This window comes from Gordionus sp. m RMFG-2023, chromosome 1 (genome assembly GCF_954871325.1).
Source record: "Gordionus sp. m RMFG-2023 chromosome 1, tfGorSpeb1-WG-v2, whole genome shotgun sequence".
In the NCBI taxonomy this organism is placed as follows: domain Eukaryota; kingdom Metazoa; phylum Nematomorpha; class Gordioida; order Chordodea; family Parachordodidae; genus Gordionus; species Gordionus sp. m RMFG-2023.
Window position 1 is genome coordinate 56,749,515 of NC_088775.1, and position 27,948 is coordinate 56,777,462.

The window sequence follows — 27,948 nt, forward strand, 5'->3', positions numbered from 1 at the left end:
TTAAATATAGAAAATAATTTTTAAAATTACTCAAAATAAAAGACATATGTTATATGTTGTCTAGTTTCTATAAATAAATATAATTGATAAATTTAGATATATTTAAAAAAATTTCTAGGCCCAACCCTACCCGGCCCTTTTTTAAAAAATATTAGGCCTGAACCCGATTTATTTTAAAAAAATTAGGTCTGAGCACGGTTCGACGGGTACTTTATAATATTGTGATCTTAATCTAACTAAAATTTATGATAGAAATAAATATATACGTAATTTTTTCGAATAAAATAAAACTATGTAAAAAGAACAATTTGAATTAAGAATAAAAAATTTCTGAGAATGTTTTTAACCATATGACACCTCAGAATAATAGATGCTGGAGAAAAAATGAAGTTGTTACAATAAAATAATAAAAATTATATAATTATTACACAAGAATGGGGTTCAATGGACCCATTTAGACAGTAGTGGAAATAATATTTTGTGACTTGGTTACAATATGCATTTTTTAATTACTTGGGGTTTTTAATCAAACTAATTAGGGTTTAAATTTTACAAAATAAATACTAAATAATGGTGAAAATAAAATGTTTGTCGCTGATAGATTTTTTGTATTTTGTTAATAACTTTTTTATTTTAAATTAGGCTATTAAACTGATTGAAGCACTAACCTCTACTAAGGAAGCTCTAAAGAATTATATAAATTTCATTGTTAGTGCTTTCAAAAATTTCTGGCCAAAATTTGACATCCTAAACATTTCTTTAGCATATTACAATTTTTTATAAAGACGGTTAACCAAATTAATTACGGTATTCAAATTTGCTAATTAAGCACTAAATAATGGCGAAAACAGGATGTTTAGTAGTACTATAGTTTTTGTTTTTGCACGTCGACATTATTTGTTTTTTTTCGCAAATAACTTTTTATTCTTAAATTCGGCTACAAAAGTGATTGAACCACTAACCTCTACTAAGGAAGCCCTAAAGAAGGATATAAATTTCATCGTTAGTGCTTTCATAATTTTCTGGCCATAATTTGACCTCTAAACATTTCTTTAGCCTATTACAATTTTTTATAAAGACGGTTAACCAAATTAAAAACGGAATTTAAATACACTAATTAAGCACTAATAATGGCGAAAACCGGATGTTTAGTACTCCTATAGTTTTTGTTTTGGTACGTCGCCATTATTTGTTTATTTTTTTTTTCGTGAATAACTTTTTATTCTAAATTCGGCTACAAAACTGATTAAAGCACTAACCTCTACTAACGAAGCACTAAAAAATGATATAAGTTTCATCTTCAGTGCTTTCATAATTTTCTAGCTGAAATTTGACCTCTAAAAATTTCTTTAGCGTGTTACAATTTTTTCATATGACGGTTAACAAAATAAATTACGGAATTTAAATATACTAATTAAGCACTAAATAATGGCGAAAACCGGATGTATAGTACTCCTATAGTTTTTGTTTTGGCACGTCGCCATTATTTGTTTATTTTTGTTTTTTTCGTGAATAACTTTTTATTCTTAAATTCGGTTACGGAACTGATTGAAGCACTAAAATCTACTAACGAGGCACTAAAGAATGATATAAGTTTCATCGTTACTGCTTCCAAAAGTTCGGCCAACTTCACGCCTAAATCGTGACGTCATAGTTTTTATTTAGCTTATAACTTTTTTTTTATAAGGCGGTTAAGTAAATTAATAACGGAATTTAAATACACTAATTAAGCACTAAATAATGGCGAAAACCGGATGTTTAGTACTCCTATAGTTTTTGTTTTGGCCGTCGCCCATTATTTGTTTATTTTTGTTTTTTTCGTGAATAACTTTTTATTCTTAAATTCGGCTACGGAACTGATTGAAGCACTAACCTCTACTACCGAAGCACTAAAGAATGATATAAGTTTCATCGTTAATGCTTCCAAAAGTTCGGCCAACTTCACGCTTAAATCGTGACGTCATAATTTTTATTTAGCTAATAACTTTTTTTCCATATGGCGGTTAACTAAATTAATAATTGAATTTAAATACATTAATTAAGCGCTAAATAATGGCGAAAACCGGATGTTAAGTACTACTCTAGTTTTTGTTTTGACACGTCGCCAATATTTGTTTATTTTTGTTTTTTTCGGGAATAACTTTTTATTCATAAATTCGGCTTCAAAATGGATTGAAGCTAACCTCTACTAACGAAGCACTAAAGAATGATATAAGTTTCATCGTTAGTGCTTCCAATCGACTTTTAAGCATGAAGTTGGCACAAATTTTTATTTTTGCCTATAACTTTTTTCCCTTAAATTCGGCTACTATACGGATTGAAGCACTAACAAGCACTAACGAAGCACTAAAAAATGACATATGATTCATCGTTAGTGCTTCCAATCGTTCGGCCAACTTCACGGAGCTTAACAATTTAATTATTCAAAATATATATACGTTCTTCTCTCCTTTTTTAATTTCTTTTATTCAAATCTTTTCACATCTACAACAAATATTATTTGCTAAAATATTACTAATCATCTATGCCTATTATTTAATATTGTAAAAATTCCCAAGCAAGGTCCAAGGTCATAATAATTTTGAAAAAATTTCTCCACTCCAACCAAAAATCATAATAATTTTGGTAATTGAGAACTGGAATAAAATATTTAAAAAATCCTAATGAATTTAAAAATACAATCAAAATCTGTTTTTGCCTTGGTTTATTTGTTTTAGGTCAGTATCTGATCTATAGTTAATAATAAAAAATTTCCAAGCGTCCAAGCTGATAATAATTTGAAAAATTTTCCCCAAGCGTAGCCCAATATAATTTATAAAAATATTTTCCAAGCCCAGCCCTATCCATTATAATTTTAAAAAATTTTTCTAAAATCTGGCCAACCGATAATAATTTAGAAATTTTTTTCAGCTTCCAATAAAAAAAATATTATATAAATATTTTCCAAGATCAGCCCTACCCATTATAATTTAAAAAAAATTTTCTCAAACCTGGCAAACCGATAATAATTTTGAAGGGAGCTTCCAATAAAAAAGATAAATATTGATATATTTAAATCACTTTATCATGATATAATTTCATATATTATCGAACGTTAAGTCAGTGGTTCGAATCTCATTATTTAACATTAGATGTATATAGTCTCCTTCGATTTATTTAACATTAAGATGATAGGAAAGTTGATACCAATAATAAAAATTAACATAAAGGTTACGAAAATGTTCATTTCTTGATTACGGCGATTATATATATTGGATTATTTATTTTTTTTCTCTCATCTATTATAAAAATAAATATATATTGATTAATAATAATATCTATATTCTAAAAATAAAATTTTTTATATAAATCCTTTTAAATAATCATAATAATAATATATTAAAAGAATGATTGCGCAAAATAATCAAAAAAAATATTTATCACCAAAAATGAATGACTTCACAATTTAACATAAAAAATGATCCACACAATAGTTTGTAAGAAGAAAAAAATCATAAATAGTTTTTGTTTTTATTTTCCTATATAATATTTAACCCAAGTCTGTTTTTGACAGGATAAATAGTTATAGCAGTAGACTACTATTATAAACCTTTAGGAAATTATTTAAAGTCGATAGTGATAATTTTTTTTACTCCACGATGAAAAATCAATTGTAAATAACAGTTTTAGACCAGATAACACGTTTTGGATGGTAGATGAGTATTATAAAACCTTTGGGGTTTAAATAAAGCACTTTTCTTTGCATCACGACTAATAAATCATATTTTTTAAACACTTTTGTTTTAGACTAGAGAAAAAAATATAGTTTGAAATTTTCACTTCTCTCATGGAATGAGAGGCATTGTTCATTTCAAGCTATTATTAAAGGTTTTGTAATACTTACCGATTACCCAAAACTTTTTATCAAGGAAACAAGTTGTTTTTCTCAAAAATAACTAATATTGGTCCCGATCCTATATTTTGGACAACTCACAATATTGGACACTCTTCATATAAATTAAATATTTCTGACTCTTTTTGCAGATTTTGCCCATTGATGAATAAAAGCAAATATGCTACATTTAATGAAAAATTACAGTTAAAATTTCACTCAAAATACATGCATTAAGTTAAGTAACATAACACTAAAATTATATATAAATTGAAAAATTTGTTTTAAAATTTGTTGAAAATATTTAAATTATAAAATTATCTGATAATTGTAAATATATTAGTATTTGAGAATACAATTAAGGTTAGGTTAAAATAATTCAACTGATTCAAATATTTATAATTTTTACAATTTAATGCAAAAATATATCATTTTTCGGAGTATTATATATATTATAATATAGAATGTATTTCAAAGGTATTAAATTTATAAACTAGCTACTTTTACTGACCAATTTTCCAAATATTTTTAGGCAAATGAAATCTATTTGATTTATTAATTAACCCTGAAAAAGAACCACCTTTTGACAGGATCGAAGGATTGTATTAAAACGAAGAAATATGTCATTAGTTGCTGTATATTTAAAAAATATCGATCTTAAAACAATGATCATATAAATAATATTGTACTATGCTATTCGTTTTTTTGGCTGATATTAGATTAAAAAGTAGGGAATTATAAAATAGTTAGCATTCGATTTATTATTATTGGTTATTAGAATTGGGGAGGGACTTGACCATAAAGTTCTAGACCTTAGAGGGGGGTAAATTAAAAAATTTTTTAATGCAGAAATTTTATCTAAAAATTTAATCCCACTCTGGACCCAAAGTACTTCGATTTTATGGTTGTTCAAAAATTCATGTTTGGTTCATGTTTGCAAAATAATCAAACAATTTTAAGTTTTTAACCCCAAACAGGTCCAAACCCTGCTTATCGGTTTCATTTTAGCGCTAACCTCTGAATTAGGCACTCTTTATCTTAATTATGGTGATATTTGTGGCCAAAAAATTCAAATTATATTCACAATTGAAACTTTCTCATATCCTTTCTCTAAGTTGCTATCAGATATCGAAGGTAATGGGTAAAAATTTTTACGGATCGTGAAAATTTATTAATTGATTAAAATGAATGAATAAAAAGGATAAAAAATTAGCCAACTATTAAAGTGGTTAGCGAAAAAATAAATATTTTAAAATAATTGCTTTATAAAATGTATTTTGTCATTCAAATTACTTCAAAATGTATTTCAAAATAGATCGTTATGTTAGTAACCTAGCATTAACTTTATTTAAAGGTATTTTGTTACTACCCGTAGCTTGACTTTATTTCAGCAACCGTAACCAAAAACCTTTTGAAAAATATTCAGAACCGGAATCTTTTTTAAGCCCTGTTCCAAATTGTAAAATCAAAATCCAATAGAGTCCTATGATTCAGTTCCTAGGCCTAAATTTAAAAATATTTTAGGCTGGGCTTAAAAATTAATAATAAAGAAAATTTTGTTGATATATTTTTATTATCAAAATAACATTTTATAGAATACTTAGTCGATACAACTCACTCCATGCATGAAAATTTAAAATTATCTGATGAGAAAAAGTTGTTAAAAAAACGATTGGAACATCGCAATATCTTATCTTCAATATCAACCTCGTAAAATATTAATAATTTAATTTTTTCTTTATCTTCTATATTTTCTTCTATCTTGCATGTTTTATGATTCTTCTACTCAATAAAAATTTTATAAGATTGCAAAATTAAAGATAAAAAAGTAGCGATTTAATCCTCATACCTTCTTAATCAGTGTTCTCTGTAGTAATCAGATCTTTGCCAAAAAATTATTTAGGTCAATTATATTTAAATATTCTAAATTACATAATAAAGGTATATCTATTTTAAAAGGAAAGCCCTAGTTAATTCATGAAGGGTTTTGGCTTCAAAACATAAACATATCAGGGTTTGCTAACCTGTTAAGATTTACATTTAATACATATGAATAACAAATAATTGATATTTCTAAAGTCCGGCAAAATAAATATACTATCCTTTGTTGAAGGATATACCATTAAAAATTTTTGAAATAAAATATCGCTTTATTCTGGACCATATTTGATTTGTAAAGTATATAATAGACCTTTGTTGGAGCTTAGGATGATATCCTGGATTATTGCCTTAAGTTCTTCTAAGAATGCCTTAATGGTCTTAAACTTAGCCAATATCCTTTGAAATCAAATATTTCGAAGCCAAGACTAACACACGACTTCGTAAAATCTTATTTAAAATTTATAAATAAAATAATTAAGCTTTGATAACGAGATAGGAAGAGATGAAAATATAGTTTGAAAGTAGAGATTACAAAATATTTTCATATTAAATAACTTAAAATTATGCTATAGATATTTATATTATTGATTATTATATAATGAATAAGTTTTGGCGATATTTAATTATAAAAAGATTCATCAAGATTCTTATTTAAACGATATATAAGGTGAATTCCATGATAAATTAGCATGAGTTTCAATTCGACCCCCTACTAAGAAAAAAAATAAAATTTAGCTTCCAACTCCAAACGGAGGCTGAAATATGGGGTCCTAAATGTCGAAAAATGGGGCATGCAAAATGCTCTCTCCATTTAATTTTAAATATCTTTGGATATAATTGAGCTAGAAGCGTCATTTAAATTTTAAAGCCTAATGATAGATCCTTAAAGTTATATAATGTTAAATATTGTTAAAAAATTCTAAATGTCAAAAACCGGAAATAGAAAACCTCAAATTATCATAAAATATAATCTATATTTTTTATTTTTCTCAAATTTTTTAATGAATAAATTAATAAATATGCAAAATTAAGTGGGACCGAGCTCAGGTTTAGGAGATATGGAATTTTAATCATTAGTCAATTGTAAAAATTCATAAGAAATATTTGATAAATCATTAATTGTAATATATTTATAACTAAAATATTTTATTATTTTATGCATTTAAATAAAAGTAGTGCTATTGTTTTTATGTAATATATTTACTAGTGATCAGCATCGGCCCTAATTTTTTAAAAAAAGTTTTCCCGGCCCAAACTCGAATTTTTTTTATTTGTCCGCTCGATAGATATTAATTTTTTTTTTGTTTTTTTACTATTAGCTTTTAGTTTATTTTTTTATATAACATTTTGTTATCTCAATAGACAATTTATTTAGTATTTAAATCAGGGATGTGAACCCGGACCCTGAACCCTCATATTTTGGCCGAACCCGGACCCGGACCCTTTTAAAAAGTGGAAGGTTCAAGGGTTCAGAGTACTATAAAAAAATTTCTAACATAAAGTTTTTTTTTAAAAAAAAATGTAAAAATATTATTTTTAAAAAATAATATAAAATTTTTATAATTTTATTAATTTTTTTCGTGGAATCATTTATTATATATTAGCGTTTTTCTTCCTGGACTTCATTTCATTTTATTTAGAGATATACCATAAATTATTTTATAGTGTAAGTAATAATATTTTAATTGTGATAATTTATTTGCTCTTATTAGGAATACTTTGAGTATTTTGATTTGAAAGTGAAATATTTGGAATTTTTTTTTACTGCAAGTAATAATATTTTATAATTATATCTTATATAATAACTTTGTTTACTTGTTTTATAAAATTTTATTAAGTGTTTATTGTGCTATTAAGATTATGATTTTTTGAGAATTAAATTTAAATTAATCAAAATTGTAAATATATCATATTATTTTATTTATGCTGCATCCAAAATGTTTTGAAAAAATCTTAAAATTTTCACAAATTAATAACAAAACACTTTGGACACATTTAAGCTTTAAAAAATTAAAAAATTCAAAATGCTTGATATGATTATAAATATTTAATTGTATTTATTATTTTATATTACCTTTCAGTTATTAAGAACCTATTATTTGATAATAGTTATATTTAGATTTTTTATATACTTAATTAATATATACTATGTTGTAAATAATTATATCAATATTTTATAAATAGTTGGGAAAATCAATAATCCTATTTTGAAAGATAATCTTTCCATAAAATATATATAAAAAATTATTATATTTGAGTTAAATAAAATTGTGATAGAAATAATATAATTTTCCATCATCTTTTAAATTATAATTTTTTATTTTTACCAGATTATAATTTATTAAATTTAGCCTTTACAGTTAAAATTTTTTTTTCATTAGATCATAATTCAAGTTTTGTTTTTTCTTTTTCCTCCCAAATTTTCCTATTTTCTTTAGAATATCTAATTTTTAAGTCATTTTTGCACCAAAGGTTGTGCACTCTTATGCTTTCCTTAATTATTTTGACACTAAAATATATTAGTATAAAAGTCTATGGGTAGTACATTTAAAAAAATTAAAAGCATTAAGAAAAATTGTACTTACTAATTTTTTATAAAAATTTCATGTAAAATGAAATTGAACACTATTTTATTTTTACATTAAAAATAGATTATGTAATTTTTTTCTTCAAAATTTATTTATATTTTTAAGATTTTGGATGCAGCCTTAATAAAAAAAATATTTCTATGTGTCTATACTTTTAAGTTTTAAACAAATTAAATTGTTTTTTTAGTATGAAAGTAATAGATATTTTGTCAGAGTATTATAATACAACTAAGGGATTCTGAGTGCAAAACCTGCCACATAATGATAAAAGGTTCACACAATACTAACCTGGAAAGACATTTAAAAAGACATCATTCTATAATCTTTGAGGAATATTTAAATAGAAAAACCAAATTTTTGGAAGAAGACATTGTTAAGAAGCCTACGTATTTTAAAGAAGAATGAAAATAATATTGAAAAATTTTGCTTAAAAAAAAGCATTCATATTCAAATGTATGAAGAGTTATTTATGAATGCTTTAGTTGAACTTGTTACAGTAAATGGAAAACCTTTGAATATTATTGAGGATTCGGGTTTAAAAAAAATTATTGACCCTATTAGCAAAGCAATTGGAACATCAATTAATCGCTTTAAAATTAAGGACTTAGTGGTTAATGAATCGAAAAAAATACAAGCAAAAATAATAAATGAAACAAAAAACAAATTAATTTCATTAAAAATTGATTTCGCCCAAAGATTAGGATATTCTAGGAATAAATATACAGTATATAAAAGGAGATAATATAATATTAAGAAGCTATGAAGGAGATTAAGGAGAGTTCAACTTCTGAAAATATAAAAAGAATGATACTAGAAACATTAAATAAATTTAATATTCCTATTAGAAACGTTTTTACAATTACTACAGACAACGGTGCTAATCTCGTAAAATCAATCAAATTATTAAATGAATGTTCACTGGAAGAAATGGATGATATAGATGATGATGATGATAATTATGAGGAAATAAGTCAAATTGATTTACAGGAAATAATAAAAGATTTCTCCACAAAAATATACTGTATCAGATGTGCAGCCCATAGGTTACAATTGGCTATTAATGATTCCTTAAGAAATAATCAATTTAAAACTATAATTGATAAAGCAAGGGATGTTGTAAAATATTTAAGAACTCCCACAATTGTAAGAATATTAAAATCGATGAAAAGGCAAATGGCAATATTAGATTGCACAACACGTTGGTCCTCTATTTGTATGATGCTAGAGCGATTAATAAGTTTGAAAGATTTCTGTAATGATTTTATTATAGGAGCATGTGAAGTCATTTGGTCGGAAGATGATTGGAATCAAATAAAAGACCTTACTAGTGTGTTGGTTCCTTTAAAAATAACTACATTAAGATTGCAAGCAGAACAGTTATGTTTATCGGATTTTTATGGCATATGGATAAGATGTCGATTAGAGTTAGAAAGATTTACAAATTTTTTTTCATATGAAATATTAGGAAATATGAAAATTAGAGAGCAACAATATTTACAAAATAGTGTTGTATATTCTTCAATATATTTAGACCCTCGATATCAAGTTTTATTAAGTATTGAACAAAAACAAATGGCTATAGACCATCTTGAGGATTTATGGCATACCCAAAACTCTATTATTAACAATATATTGGAGGCTACTACAATATCTACTGATTGTGGCGAGAACAATGATAATGAAAGCAATATTGATGATCTGGAAATTTTACTATTAGATAGAGAGTAAAAAATCAAATTATCGTTAGATAGAAAGGAGCAAAAAATACCTATTGTATCTTTATTAGAAAAGTTCTCCGAAGTAAAGAGAATAAATAAAGATGGAAATATTTTAAAATTCTGGGAAGAAAATTCTTCTATATATCCAGAATTATATACCTTGTCTAGAATCGTCATGGCTGTGCCAGCGACATAAGTACAATAATTTATGTATTATAAAAATGACTCTATTTTAGGTAAGCGTAGAACGAGGATTTTCTTCGTTGAAATATATATTGTCCAATTTACGAGGTAATCTGAAGGAAGATATTTTAGAAGATATCATGATTGTTCGATTGAATAAAATATTTAAAATATAAATTATTTCATTTTGAATTATGAATGTGTATATATTGAAGTATAATAAAAATAAAAAAATGAATGAAAAAAAAGTCTTTTTTTAGTCATTATTTTTATGTTCCCTGAACCCGAACCCTGGACCCGGGTCCTTTTTAAATTTATTACAGGACCCGAACCCGGACCTTTTTTTTGTCGAAGGGTTCACATCCCTGATTTAAATATTATCAAAAATAATTTTAAACTAAACAAATAATAATTATAATATTAAATTACACAACTATAAATCAGCATTTTAATAATTATCAATTAAAAATATTAAAGTATCGACTTTTCTGGTTTCAATCTATTTCATCTAATAGACTTCCAGTCTTTGAAAAGTTCGCCCTGAAGCTGTGGACGTTGCAGGAATTGTTTGAATCTTTCTAGCCAATTTTGTTTTGGATAATTTTATTTTTACTCCACCATTTTAATATATCTTTTTTCGGATCTATATTATCTTTTATATTCAAATTCATATAAACTTCAAGCTCATCTGTTTCCTTTTTTTGATATTCCTCCTCATTGTCTTCCCATCCTTCATATTCATTATCTGATATATAAAAATAAAATAGATAGAACAATTTTAACAATTTATAAATTAATGCACCTTTAGATCTTTTAGGAGATTCCATAATTTGAGAAACGCCTTATATAGTAATTGAAGATTCACAATATCCTTCAGGATTAATTATATTCTTGACTGAGTTCTCTACTTATAATCTTTCCATGGATGATAACATTCTTAATTTTTTATATTTGGGGCATAAAAATGTCTCTATTTTATGCAAAATATCGATTTCAAATTTAGATAAAAAATTTTAAATTGTTTTTTTTATTTGTTTTATTTCATTGTTTTGTTAAAAAAGATCATTTAAGAAGATTGTTATTAAAGCATAGCGGTATTATATAAGGTAGGATTACTATCTCCTTCTAGTTCTTTAGTAGCTTTATCAAAAGGATGTAAAATATCAATCAATTTTTTTAAAATAGTTTTCTCCAAGTTTTCCATTTTATTAATATTTCCCTTGGATGATAAAATTTGACGATATCATCATATTGGTTATAAATAGATTCAACATTTATAGTTACGAATTACATCTTGTTTCAATATTTTGCTGTAATGTTTTCTCTAAAAATTGATTCATGCCGCTTTGTTTAAAATACATGGTTATTTTTTTAGCAGAAATAAGGGTTATATATATATATACCGCGAAAATTTTAGCGCGAAATATATTATCGCGAATGCATTACAGCGAATGTCGATTAACGCGAAATATTATTATAGCTAATGCATTACCGCGAATATAATATTTCGGATGCATTACCGTGAATGCATAATAGCGAATATAATACAGCGAAAATATTAAAGCGAATGCATTGGCGCTAATGTAATACCGCGAAAGTGTTATCACGAATGTATTATAGCGAATACATTATAGCGAAAGCATTATAGCGAAAGCATTATCGCGAATGAATTGCAGCAAAAGCTTTATCGCGAAGGAATTATCGCGAATACATTATTGCGAAAATGTGAAAGCGTATTTATTATAGCGAATGCATTAACGCGAATGCTTTATCGCAAGTGTATGATCGCGAATGCATTATCTTAAATGAATTACATCAGTTGCAATATCAAGAATGGAATTTGATGAAAATTACAATTTTATATTTATCGGCCTTTAGACAGACTTGGTTGAACCTGGAAATTAAATTAAACATTTTTTTTTGAAAATAGGGCTAAGGCATGTAATTTTTTTAACTCTAAATATATAAAAAAATTCTAAGCAATAAAATAGATTTATCTATGATAGAGTAAAGAAATTATTTTTATATTAATTGTTTGTTTAAATTGCGTTGTTATATTTTTCAATTAAATTTGGGACAGGAAGACCTAAAATTTAAAAATTAATAAAGATTTTTGAAGGATCTTTTGCTGAAATAAATTAAATTTGCAAGGTGCTAAGAAAAGTCTTATTTAAAACATTGAGCCAAACAGATAATTAGTCCTGGAAAATCATTTATTTTAATTAGTGAGGGTTTAGTATTGTGATAAGCATTTTTTGATAATAAATTTGTATAAAGTATTCTTATTACTTTATCAAAAAGACAAATCCAAAGTTTATCACAATAAGACATGAAACAATATTGAGCATCATAGGTAGATTGTAGAATTGAATGGCTACACATCTTAGAGCTTAATTCATTTAATCTATGATGATGAAATTGCGATTATTGTGACTCAGGAATTGGGAAAACTATATAATAATGATTTCCTATTGATTCTTGTTAGGTTCTTGATTCCTGATGGGTCTTTTTTCTAGTTATGCGATTAAAAACAAAAATTTTATAAATGGATATAGAAACATATTAAATAAGTTAAGCTAAAATTGAATGAACAAATTATGGTATATTTCCATTTCAATTGTTACTATATTTTATTAATCTGGCGAATTCCTTAAATTTTATTAGAGTGTCGATAATAGTGATTGTGCATTACTATCATCGTTTTGTTCTGAAGATGAGAAAATTTCATGGAATAAAATATTTACTTTGTGAGGGCAATCTTTGTTCTCGCAAAACAATGTTGTTTACTTTAAGGAGTAGATGTACAACCCTAAAAAATAGAAAAGCGGAAAATATTTCTTTTTTACATTTTCTATGCCTTCATGTTTTTTAAATGTGCATGACTAAAAGAGGTTTTATATAAAGATTTAAAACAAAAGTTTTAAAAACAAGCATAGACGGATATTATATTAATTAAATAAGCTGAAGAGAACTTATAATCTATGATTCCACTTTCTATAAGGCCCTATAAAAAAATATAATAGCAAAGTAAGATATCTTTCTCAGGAAGCGTAGGTCATGAATGCTGGGAAATAGAAATATTGCTTTAATCAGGAAATTTTTTTTATTAAAAAGCACCCCACCCCCCAAGGTATAATTATTTTTGAACCTATGATTTCGACAGAAATTGATCCAGCCAGCCCTGGTGCCTACCCTATGAATATTAGATAGTATTCTAGTGATCTTTTAACTAAACTTAATTTTGGTTTGATGGGTATTGTTTTATTTTTTGTTATTATATGCATTTAAAATCATTAATTGAGTGAGTTTTATTAAATTTAAAAATCTGATTTTGGCAGAAAAACATTCCAATAAGTGTAGAATTTTGAGTAATCTGTTAATTTTAGAAAATTCAAAAACAACTTAGCATAAAAATAAGCGAAAAATAATTAGTCATCTGCTAAGGAGCTCGGCAAATTGTCCTTTATTAATATATTGTTACATAAAATATATATAAAATAATTTTAATAAATATGAATATATAATAATTAAGGCTAGGCTTATTTTTGCATACCCTGACGTGCTATTAGCCGAGCTCCCAGTCCCTACTTTTTGTCTAATTAGTGCTAGGCTATCTTTCGGCTAAGCCTAATTAGGTTTAGCCGATTTTTAGGCTAATAATGCTACTTATAAATTTCTGGCAGTGAATATGAAGAAGAAACCTTAATTTATATTAATTTTTTCATAATTTGTCAAAATAATTTTAATGTAAATTAAAATTTCTTCAGAAGTTCAATATAAAATCTTCTGAAATTTATAGGGTGGGTATTCTACACATATTGGAATGTATTTCCGGCAAAATCATATTTAAAATTTATCGCAATTGTTAATGATTTAAAATGTAAAAAATAATAACAACTATCTTAATTTTGTTTACCTTTTTATATATGGATTTTCATTATAAATTGTTAAATACAATTTTATTTTAGCAAAATCATATGAAATTCTCAGAGTAGATTCTCTTAGGAATAGATTTGGAAAAATCAGATTTATCAGGGAAATTAAAAACGTGCAATAAATTAGATCAGAGACCTACAGGCCCAGCCTTAAACCCGGCCCGGGTACACGGACCGGGCCATATTTAATTTTTTTAAATATACCCGGGCCCAGCCTAAAATTTTAATTTTTTTAAATACACACGCCGGGCTATATATTTTAAAACCACATATTTTAAATTACCATTATTATCTAAGTAAATTAATATATAATATATTTTAAAGAAATTCGGGCCGGGCCGTGCAGATTAAAATAACTCACAAAGTATTAAATATTGATTAGATTTTCTAAAAAATTGACGTAAGGCTAGCTTAGTTGCTCATAGTTTTTTTAAACTGCCTACTCTACTAGTTAAAGCAAAGCACTAATAGGAACTGATAAAGAAAGAAACATTTTCATAATTTTAACACTACTTCTAATTAATTGTTCAGCGTATTTTAAAAAAAAAATAACAACCGGACTCTAAAATATTATCATAATTATTCATAAACACCTCGGCCAAGAAAATTAGAATTTGATGACTAGGTTCATAAAAATTTTGTTTAAAAAATATAAAAAAAAGCGCTCTCCAGGTCCCTGCTATAAATCACTTTAAATTCGCGAAACTTTTAAGATATAAAATTTATCCATGAAAGTTGTCCAAGATTAGCTAAAAAATTATCTATCATAAACAAACACAAATCAGGATTTATATTTTGGGACAAGAAAAAATCTATTTTTATTTTTAAAATTTTATCATATTATTTTATCGCCCAGCGTTGAATAATTTTTTTTTAAAATTATTTTATCCATTTTTTTACTCAAGGGTGTTCCGGGAATTTATATGACGACACCTGATGATTTTGACGATTACAATAGATTTAATAAGATGGAGGTCTAATCAATGCAATGTTCCCCTTCATCTAATCTTATTTAAAAATTTATATGCTTCCAGATTTGGATGGGGAGGGGGGTGGTTGTATCTATATGAACCATTTATTTTTTTAAAAATATTTTTGAAAAATTTAAATTATATTATATTTATAGATAAAAATAAAACTTTTTACTACAGTAAAAAGAAAAAATTATCAACATGTTTTTTTCGCGTTGGAAAGGATTAATCATATTAATAACTAGGGGCTTTAGAATCAGGGCTAGCTGAATCTATTAAATTATGCTTAAAATATGATATAATAAGTATTCATTGGCACTATTATAGCTTTAAATTAATTCTATATGATAATCATTATAATTAGAAAAAAAATTTAAAAAAAAATTAAAAACTTACATTTTTTAAAATTAATAAAATGTCAATTTTGATTTTATATGAATTATTTAGATGTAAATAATGTATTATACCAATAAAACATACCCCATAAAAAATAGAAGAATAATAATTATAATCATCTATGTAAGAGACTTAATAAATCAATGGAATCTACAAACCCCGGGTTTGGGGCTTGTTGGGGAAAAAATTAACTTTTACTAGAATCAATAAAATATTAAAAATATTTATTAATGTATAACTTTAGGTAAATGTTTGCTGGACTATCTCATAGTATTTTATAAATTCAAATACAACAATTATTTTCAGGCTTATGATGGTTTTGACAAAAACGCCGAATAGCCCTAGTTCCTACTAATATTCTCTCAATATGCAAAATTATGGAATTATCCGCCAATCAAAATCAGCTTAAGCTCAGCCTATGCCAAAATAAATCGGCACAGGCTTAGCCAAAAAACAACAGGCTTAACCTTAGCCAAAATAAATGGACTCAGACTTAGTTTTAGCTAATATTAATCGTCTCTGGCTTAGCCTTAGCCAAAAGAAATCGGCTTAGGTTTAGCCTTAGCCAAAAAAAATTAAGGCTCAAAATAGGCTAAAGTTTAGCCTTAGCCAAACAAAATAGAAAAAATCGGCTAGGCTAAGCCGATTTTACCCAACTATAGTCTTTGTAAATAAATATTTACATTTAAAATTAGTCTAATAAAAAAATGTTTAATTTTATATCTAATTGTTCAACAATAACATTTAATTTTTTATATTATACTATTTTTAATAAAAGTATTGCATTTGCAATAAGAGTTATTTTTTTGTAATATAATCATTTGTATATTTATTATATTTTTTTTAAATACCGTTATGTGCAACATGAATTACTTATATTTTATTGTAATTATATTTTTTTTAATATAATAATCTGTATAAAATTTATACATTTTGAAATTTATTTTATTGTATATTATTATTAAAATAAATACATAGTTAAATAAAGGGATGTTATATATATGAAGTATCATAATAATAAATAAAATCTATAATGAAATTCTCTGTAAAATTTTGTTATATGCAAAAATTTAATTAAAATAATTATAACATAAAATAAATATTGAGTGATCATAAAAAATGGGAGGTTTGAGGGGCGATTTTTTTCACCGAATGGATTGAATTAATTTACAATTGAACACTAAACATTGGTAAAATTTTCAGAATAATCATTTCAGTCTCTATTAATCTAAATTTGGCCAAAATTTTGTTATTAATATATTTTTTTATTTATGCTGGCTACTTAAATGGTTAGACACTAATAAAGCACAAAATATTGGTATATTTTAGAATTAGTATTTCCAATTATTTAGCCAACTTTAACAAGGATAATATGTAGTTAACTATTGAAAGATTAATATTATATATCATTTTTAGGACCCGGCCAAAGGCCGGAAAAAAGGGAGTTCAAGGGCGAAGGCCCCCAATTTTTTTTACCCCCCCCCCCTATGGATAAATCTGGCTTACCACTGTCCTTACAGTAATTATCATTACCAATTTTTGTATGCCGATTCGATCCGATATTTCCGATATTAAATTGATATCGGCCGATTATCGATCCGATATCATATCTAATTTTGTATTCTGTAAAGATACCAATAGTTTTAATTTTTAATATACTTTTATTAGTATAATATCTTTAATCTAACTATACCATAATTTATGTCATTTAAATATATTATAATGATCAGTTATAGTTTATATTCAATTCATTTTCAAATCTAAAAGTATATAAAATATTTTTAAGTAATAATACATAATAAGTAATAAACAAATATATTATGAAATTTGAAAAAAATATTTAAAATAATATTTAACATTAATATATCGAAGATTTCTTTTTAGAAATACCAGAATTTCCAATTTATCAGAGATCAGCCTGCTAAATGGCAACTGTCAATATCACCAGCTTCAATAAAAACAGATTCGGAAGAGATTATCGCACACTTATGCACAAAAAAATTAACAATATGGCAGAATGATTATTAATTAATTATTATTATTAAAAAAATATACATAAAAATGGATTTCGATTTTATTTATAAAAATAAATGATTTTAGATATTATTTTTTAAAAAAATTCTATAACATTTTATTTTTGTTAAAGACGCCATTTAATATCGGATCGGGTCGGAAAATTTTAAAATATTGGCCGATAACCGATATTTTAAAATGGGTGAAATATCGGCCCGATCCGATTCGCTAAAAAATATCGGTACATCCCAACTGGAACCTAATTGTAAATCACTGAAGGTTCCAGGAATGATTTAAATAATGATAATTAAATAATTATATTACTTTTTTTGAAGTTGTTAAACCCTTTCTATGATGCCCATAAGAATTTTTTTGTTAATTTTTGTAATGTCATAGCAACGCTACATTTATAAGTTACTATTCGTCAAGATCTTTTTATTTTGATTACTTTAAATGAAGAGGTTTAAATTTACTCGGGACTGTTTAATACATAATTTAAATTATACCTACTTTCAAGACACACTGATCATTAAATAGCCCTATACTGAAAAATTATTTATTTGGTGAAAATAAAAGATATTCACATGAGACAAAGTTTGATATAGGCTATTTGGGTTAGTTTGTTGGCACATCTTAAATTGCCATCCAACAAAGAGAATATTATATATTTGAATAAAATAATGATTTAAATTGGTTTATATTTGTTTATTTATCACTAATAGATTATATCATCAAACAATATTCTTTGAATTTCTGAAGTTTCATAAGGCCTAAATGTCATCCAGTTAATATATTAGATATCAGCAGAGTTGTTAACCTTCCTTTTTAAAAGGACCTAACCCTCTTACCATTTCAAAAGGAGCTAGCTCTCGCATTTAAGTTTTTAAAAGAGCTCCCGATCCAAATTTTTTAAAAGAGGAGCACAGTCCACACCTATCGCCTAAAACCTGTTTAGTGATACTAAACCAGCACTTTACAGGAGCACTAGAGGTATTATTGTATTTAGAAAAATATTTTTAAAACATTATAGTAAAAACAAAGGATATATTAAAAATTAAATATAAAAAATATGTATATATTCTATGAAGAAAAACATTAAAAAGAACTATAAAAAAATTTAAAAAAAAGGTACATATCATCGTAGAGAAGAGTGAATGCTTAAAAAATTGGGCTGGCAAATTTCGAGAAAAATCTGTTGACGAAGGTTAAATCCTTCATTGGGGTCTTTGAGATCTATCTCATTTTTCCCTATGGTTTTAATGAAATTGAGGGCCTCACTTCCGAACACGCCTAATGTATTGGTAACGAATGGTTTGAACACAATGTTGGTGAGACCAGCGTATTTGTGCCTTTTCGATTGCAGAAAATGAGAGGTTAAACTTTGCTACAAAAGCGACACAATTATAATCTCGATAAAGCGGGAGATCATTAGTCCAGGGAATGAGGGATATACCATCGGGGTATGGCGTTTTCATTTGAAGGGCCCAATGGTTCAAGGGTGGATGGGATATTAACTTTTTAAGCGCAGCTAGGAGAATTTTGTTGATATATTTATGACGAGGTTGTCGTTACATATTATTTAATTTTTAATATATCCTATTATTTTTTTAAAAAAATTATTTAATTCAATAAAAAGAACGCTATAATTATCAAATAAATTTATTTTTGTTTTGTTAAAAAAAATTTGTCTTATTCTTTATAATCAATTTGATTGAATACAAAAAATCTTTTGTCGTTGGGGGGTATTTTCGGTGTAATTGTAAGTATTTTATGTTAGAAATTTGTTTTCTTATAAAATTAATTATTTAATTTTTTCTCTATTTTGATCCCTGCTTAAAGCAGGATGAATACCGCAATGATATTGTTATTTATTATCAGTTGAAAATTTGCAATAAAGTTATCTAAAAATATATAATTTATTTGTAAAAATTGTAAATCTATAATCAATGCCGCATACAATAGATTTTAATTGGCAAAATTCTAAATCTGCAAAATCACTTAATTTTTATCTGAACCTAAATAATTGAAGTTAAAAACGCCATAATCATACAATTTTTCGCTTAATATTTTATCTAACGATACTAAGATATTCATAATATGAATTCCATATTGTAGTTTTTGGACATATTAAATATTTTCATAATTTTTTATTATATTAGCACCCAGATTTATGGACATATTTTGTTTATCCCATTACACTTTTGAAATGAGTTTGGGTTATAATTTTAAATATTCTATTTTCTAAAGCTTCATCTGAGTTCACTAAATTGTGGCAGGCAAAGCGAGAAAGTTATGGTAGAAAATAATAACTTTGTACTCTGCTAATCAGGTTCAGTATATAATCACACATCAAAAATCTTCATATATTTAGCGAGAATAAAAAATGAAAATAATAATAAGTTCATCAATTAATATATTTAAATAGTTTCATAAATTTTAATAAATATATTGTAAATTCCATAAAAATCAACATGAGTTTCACCCCCCCCCCCCCCTCATATTTTTTTAAAATTTTTACTAGGCTTTCATTTATTATACCCAAGACGCTCGATTAGAATTGGGAATATTCTTATATAACTTCTAGCGGTACGTTGAGGTAGCCCAGGAAGCCAGCAGGGCTTTACGAAAGGACCTGCCTGTTACGATTTTTACTTCCTCTGAAACCATGAATTGAGTTTGGAACTTTAGTCGCGGGCCATCCAGTATATTGCCATGACTAGCTTTCGTACTCACTCTTTGATGGCATCACAAATAACTATCTGCCTTTTCACGCATTATTTTGACGATTTTGCGAATATGCTTGAGCTCATGTCTATCACGGCCATTGGCCTTACACGTGCGCTCTTTGAGATTGGACTGTTGGCCTTTCCATAATTTTTGGAGCATCAACTTATTATTCGCGGGTGATAGGGGGGAAGATAAGCGTGGAAGGGTTAGCTAATCGTGCTCTGGGTGTAGAGGCGCTGCCTCTTCCTATGCTGAATGCCATCTTTCATTATATCAATTGGTGTCGGAAGGTGAAAGATGCTGGGCGCGGGTTTGTGGTTCTGATAGAGGTCCTGGATGCGCTCGAGGCCAAGGCCTGGCACTGTCTGAGGCGGCAGCTCCGGTGTGGTGGTATTGCTTAGTTAGGTAGTGGTAGTAACGGTGGTGGCGGCACCGGTGTTGCGGTTATGACATTAATTCTTAAGGTCAACTTGGCAATCGCCGCCATCATGTTGGCCATATGATCTGCTATAGGTGGTGGAAGATTTTCAATAATGGTTTCTTCCACTGACAGGCCTGCGCCCGAGTTGACGGGAGTTAGAAGGTTTTGTAGTGGTGGAGCGAAGAGGTTCTTTCGAGTATGTGATTTAACCATTATGTGGATTGCGTAGGAAGGAAGCAAAATTTTAGAGTTAGTAAAATAAATTCTCACAATAAAATGGCACCTGAATAAAATAGTAGACAACAACGATTCTTTTAAATATTAAATATGTGATAGCTTTTGACTTATATACCTATTGATTAATATCAAATATTTATTATGAATATTTGTAGTAGACATTAGTTTGCTGCCCTAAGCCTGACCTCGGCCCAACTTGAAATTCGCAAAATTTATTTATTAATCCTCATCTATATAAATATAATTTGAGAGAAAAAATAGGCTGAATGATTTTATGATCATTTCCGGGAATATTTATATAGCATTATGTTACTTTAAAGGCCTACCATTAAGCTATATAAAAAAGATATCTAATATAAAGAGCGTGTATTTTACCCCAAATGATGCCTCATTTTTCGACATTTAGAGGCCTATATCTCAGCTACTGTTTGGAATTGGAGGCTAAAAAATTTTATCAAAATCTGAGGGAGTCGCGTTGAAAATCGTGTTTTCTTTGTTGATTTCTCATGAAATTCACCATATATTATTTTTATTGTATTCATCAAATATATTAAGATTATTCTTTAAATAATTATACAATAAAATTAAAGGAGCGGGGGAGCACCGCTTTTCCGGGAGCACCGCTTTTTCGTTCCATCCCAAAAAAGAGCCAGCTCCTACTTTGTGAAAAATAGAGGAGCTTAATGTTTTTAAAATGTAGTTCTTAGAGCGGTGCTCTTTAACAACACTGGATATCAGTATTTATTTTTTCAAATATATACTAGTCAAGAGTTATAAATACGAAGTACGAGACCCTACCAGTATATATTTATATACGAGATAAGGCCTGACGTTGGCTAGGGTTATCTCCATAAGTAATATATGTTAAACTAACAATTTTTTTAATATCTCCATCTGTTTCATTTTACCAAAACAGATATGGATATGGTTAGACTTATATTTTTTAGCCTTTATATACAAGTTATTATTGATAATATATTCAAGATTCTTTACTAACTGCTCAATTCGAGAAAATTTTTTTAATATAAATTTTTTTTAGTATAACATTCTTAGACACTAATATTTTTTTACAAATTAATCCCTCCGGTATCGTATTTATTGATTCTTATAATCAAATATTTAATCAGCTGCTTTTACATTATAAAATATTCGTCTATCAACAATTTATAATTATATCTTTTTATATTATCATCACAAAGTAAAATTTAAGATATTATATTTACCAAAAAATTAGTTCGTTCAAAGACGGGGGTGGTATCCTTGATAATGTATTTAAACCCTTTCGCAAAGTTAGTTCTAACATAAATTGGAATTCAAAACCTTCGGAAGATGTAGAAAAAAATGATAATGACGCTGATTTGGAAAATACTATGCTTAAGGTATAAATTTATTTATATATTACACCTAGTCAGAGTTGGGCAGATCCTCCGGAAAAAGTCTAGATACAGATTCTTTATAAAAAATGTATCTTAAATACAGATGCAAATATCTTATTTAAAATATCAAAATATGCAAGATAGAAGATATTTGTATCTTTTACTAAATGAGAGTATCATAAATACACGATATTTTTTATAAAATTATCATTACATTACCAATTAAAACTAGTTAAATTTACATACATTTTTTATTATTTATTGATGAAGAACATAACCTATACATATAATATAAATACTTACAATAATTAATAAAATATTTAATGCCATTTTTATTATACTAATCAGGCATTTTAATATTAGTTTTAGCACACTCATAGAATAGACAGGGAAGGAGACTAGGATTTTTAATAGGAGTTGAAATATTAATTTAGAGTATTTAAAATTTATTAAATCAAAGTATCAATTTCTCGAATAATTTATCATTAATCATTAGCCGTTTTGGAGTATTTAACAATGTGCCAGAACTGAATAATCTTTCAACTTGAGCAGATGAAGGTATTGCAGTAATATATTAAAAAGGTTCCTTAATGAAAGGATAATAATTAAACATTTCTAAAGTAGTTCGACCGTTTTTAAGATAATTTATAAAACCTTCAGCTCAATGTTACTTGTATTATTTAACTCATTAACATTTGCTTCACTAAAAAAAATAATCATCATTTTCTTTATTAGATGTTTATTCTATTGGTGTTTAATTTGAGCTTGATTATATACTACATTTAGGACTTCTTTAATTATATATTTAAAAAAATTTTTTTTTTATCATCTGACTTAATCCACAAGTTCTTAAAATATAGGTTTGATAATGATGCCAAAAAAGGCTCAATATATTCATCATTGGAAAAAAATTTCCCAAATCTTTTACCCATACCATCTTGGACAGCTTTTATTGAAAACTCAAATTTTTAAGTTTACCTAAGTCCTATTTAACCAGAAATAGTATGGGCACTATTCTCCATAAAATATACTACTCTCTATAGTTTGTCTAATGCAATTGCTACAGGGCTCACTTCATCCACTTCTAAAATAGGACAATCAATTGTTTTAAATAATAAATTTAAATGTGATTTATATTTTAGCAGCGAAGTAATATTTTCATATAAGCTATTCCGCCTGGTTATGTATTTCACTTATATTTTATGATTTGGGCCTTCCACATGCATTCTATAATTTTTTACATTTTCCCATTACTCTATAGTAAATTGAATCTTTCCAAAATTTCTTGAGTTTGATATTGCAGAAAGATTATCTTTGGTGGCAATCAATGATTAAATGTGCCAGGCACACGTGATGTGCCTGGGGATTTTTTTATTTCATCTAAAAATAAACATTTAAAAAATTCTCATTAAATTATAATAGGCTATCATACAAAATAATTGTCAATAGCATTTAATTTTGCACCATATTCAGTAAATGACCAAAATTGGAGGCATTATTCGTAATAATAGCAATTAGTTTATCAAAAATCCTATGCTCTGACTTCTCTTAATAACCGCAATTTTATCAAATGAATGTGCTCCAGGCATTCTTCTTTTTATGATATTTTATATTCAAACTTTCACGCTGCCATATTATAAATTTATTGAGAACTAGTTAATAATTAAAAGCTTAAATATATTTTTATTCCTTTTTTTATATACAAAATGAAAATAATATTAAAAATATAAAAGAAATGGAAAGTAAAAAAAATAGTATAAAATTGAAACAAGTAAATTATAAATGAATACATAAATGTTGAAAATTCTCGAAAGTTTGGGTTGTCGTTGTTTGTTCATCATCAATCTCAAATTGTTTTTCATCATAATATTCTTGGTTCAGCTTCATCTTGTAGTTTTCTTTCTCATCATCATATTTTGTAGATGAATTTTATTTCTCAAATGTAAAATATAATGTAAATATAAATAAATATTGCGCTATGGATCTGCTATGTCTGCAAATTATTTAAAAACTTACGATAATAGCTTGCCATGCCTAAAATGTATAGTTCTTAAGTTTTTGGTCTAGAATGTTAGTAATAGTTTTTATTATGTCTCTATTAGGATGTATACCTTAAAATCAATGACATAACCCAAGAATTGAATTTCTTATTTTTAAAAATATACTTTTGGCAAGTATTAGACCATACTTCGTAATTCTGTCGAAGACTTTTTTAATATTGTTTAAATGTGTCTCATCATTATCTCCAGTTATAAAAGTCATCAATCTAAAATATGACATCTTTCATGTCACCAAAATTTTGATCCATAGCTTGCTGATTATAGCTGAAGCAGATTTTAAATAAAATGGTTTTTTAAAACTCAATTTTAATAAATTTCTTCCCTTTTGGTAATTTAGAAATTCGTTAATACTTGGTATAGGATATTTGAAATCTTATAAAGCAGGATTATAGAATTTTTAAAGTCGGCGCAAAGTCTGAGTGAGCTATCACTTTTATATACTCCAGCTTTCGTTTTATATAAGCTTTATTATTTTATCATTAATCCATTTCTGTAACCTTTTTTATTTATATCAATTCTCGAGTATGTAATCTTGGAGGTATAATTTTAGGCAAAGCATCTTGTTTTAAAAATAGTAGAATGTAAGATCTCATCACAGGTTTATTCCTAAGCTTAAATTCGCAACGTATTATTATTTTTTTTTATTGCCACATCTATCAAATTCACAATTTTTTTTAATTACCCAAAAACTTTAATTCATGTTCTTCCTTGAAGTGATTTTATCGTTGGACCATAAATGCTTCCAGTAGTTGAACCTTACTTTCTTAATTTACATTAACTTAAACTGTACTTATTACCATTATTGTTCTTCCATTATATCCTGTTATTTTTGTATCCAATTTATTTAGCCTTTTAACTTTTGCTTTTTTTGTTACATTAATTGGTAATATGATGACCGCCAACGAGTGTTTACTGCTTTATGATTGGTGTGTTATTTATTTTTAACATGACTTTATAAGCATCATAGACATCACATAGGTTGTTCAACTAGGCTCAGAAGGTGTAAACCTTATACAACAAATGCACATATCAACTTGTTAATTTTATTTTGTGTAATTATTGGTTATACATTTTCTTTTTTTTATAAAAATATTTTAATGGCATTAAATGAAACTGATATGCGGGTTGAATCATATTTTTATGGTCGTGGAGTTTGCTGGTTTTCTTTGCTCTTTTAGATATTGATATTCTTTGCATAGGTCTAAATGGCACCTCTAACTCTTTTTAACAAAAATAATATACAAATATAATATAAATAATTCACCTTATAGTGATGTTAATATTTCTAAAAAAATCGAACGAGTTCAAAATGTTGACAAAAATCGATTGCGTACACGTTCAACCTTCACATTCGAAATAAAAAAGGAACGATTTCACGTTCATTTAAAACTATATGAATATATATTTTTTTTAAATTTTATTTTTGAAAAATTTAAATAAAACCATATATTTTTTAACAATATTAGCCATTTTTAAAATTATTATTTTTAAGTATAAAAAATTATTTTTATTTATTAAAAAAAAAAAAAATTCTTATTAATTTATAATATATAAATACTTATATATATATATATATAATGTAATTATTTATAAAATATATAAATATATAATACTTTAAATGTTCAACTATTGAAATATATAACCTTTGATAAATAAAAAAAATAGCGAAATTTTAAATAATCACATTAAAAATAAATAAATTTTAAAATATATTAACTATTTTATATCTATGCATATAATATATAATATTTAATGATTTTTACTTTATATCTATTATAATAATCATAATAATTTAATAAACCTATGAAAAACAACAATCTAAAATAAATTATTACCAGGATACTTATAGTTATATTTAGTGATGTTAATCGAATTTAGTCGACTAACATACGACTAACTAATAGTTATAGTCAACAATTCGATTTAGCCGACTAACAGACCACTAACTAATAGTTATAGTCGAAAAATTCGACTAAAATCTTTAGCCACTAAATTAGTCGACTAAAGTGACCCTTTTAGTTGGCTTAATCGATTAATTTAGTTGACTAAATCAAATTTTTGATAACCGAACCTGCATCACTGTATAATCGTTAATTAGTCTAGTTCTTCCGACTACTTTAGATTTCAGAGGAGATGAACAAAAATAAAGTGACAATTGTCATAATCGTTATTTTTAATCTTTTTTGAAGCAACAGGGGAAAATTGTTGTAAACATGTTAATTTAAAATTTAAATGAGAATGTACCATAGAAAAGTGACAATTGTTATAATCGTTATTTTTAATCTTTTTTTAATTTTTTTGAAGCAACAGGGTGAAATTATAAGTTGTAAACACGCTAAATTAAAATTTAAATGAAAATGTACCATAGAAAAGTGACAATTTTCATAATCGTTTGAATTTAGTTTTTAACCCACGCCCATCCATCTAATTAAGCGAGCTAGCTAAATCATATTAAAATGTGCAAGCATACCGGTTAAAAATTTTAACTTCTATTTGTTATTTAAAATTTATGTTTCATAAAATTTTAACATTTTAATACTAAAGTACCAATAACTGTTTGGATGTTATCGTTGGGAGAAGTTAGTGAGATTAAAAAAAACTTGTTAGATTTGAGTTTCATGTAAGAATATAACATCGACGTGGATAAAAGTATGATTTTAGCCGTTTTCCCAAAAGCAAAGAAAATTCAATTATAAAATTTTAAAAGCAATGTTTGAAATAGGTAGCATCCACGTTAAGGTTAAATCACAACAGAAGGGTGGATGAGGTTGATAGTGAGGAGATCACACTTTTAATTACATTACAAAACATTAAAATTTTAAAGTAAGGAGATTGATTAGTATTAGAAAGAATTCGGGCTTTATAGTTTATTTTAAAATATATAGCATCAATACTTATTTAAAAAAAATATTAATGGTTTCACTTATTTATTTATTTAAAGATCTCACTTGAGGAAGAGGATATAATTAACCGATATCCTACCTTTGTGGAAACGACAATAAAATGATTTGTAATACTATCAAAATTAGTTAGAAAAATATTGGCAATTCTATTACAGGAAGGTATTAAAAACAAATAGGAAACCCAGAAAATATGGATTCATTATTTTCCCATGATAAATAATAATTTTATATTATCATAAATATTTTGATCATAATTTAAATCGAATATTTTTTTTATGCTTTCTAAATTATGAAATTTTGTAGAGATGTTGCGTTGAAACTGAATTCTATGGGCATATTTAAATATTATAAGCATGGTTTTGTTTAAAAAGGCGGGGGCAAAACAAAAAGCCTATAAAAATTATTTATAATATCATTTCACATTCTTTCTTTCTCCATGATTGAATATCACTTATAACATTAACTAGTGTTGTTAATTAGTCGAGTTCTGTCGTAGTCATGCAACTAAAAACTTTAGCGACTAAATTAGTCTATTAGTCGACTAAAACGACTAATTTAGTTGACTAAAACGACTAATTTAGTTGACTAAAACGACTAATATAGTCGACTAAAACGACTAATTTAGTCGACTAAAAAACGACTAATATAGTCGACTAAAACAACTAATT

At 26.3% G+C, this 27,948-nt stretch overlaps 1 protein-coding gene across 4 annotated transcripts in view; it reads left to right on the plus strand.

Moving 5' to 3' along the window:
- The window catches only part of LOC135931495 (uncharacterized), a 142,650-nt gene that overhangs the window by 27,687 nt on the left and 87,015 nt on the right, over positions 1–27,948 (plus strand). For 3 of the 4 annotated variants that reach the window (XM_065468648.1, XM_065468649.1, XM_065468650.1), the window contains exons 2-3: positions 5,467–5,581; positions 22,176–22,320. In XM_065468648.1, coding sequence (XP_065324720.1) covers positions 5,467–5,581; positions 22,176–22,320 — 260 coding nt within the window. Of the gene's footprint in view, positions 1–5,466; positions 5,582–21,989; positions 22,028–22,175; positions 22,321–27,948 lie in introns of those variants that run through there. The other variant, XM_065468651.1, reaches the window with a different exon arrangement.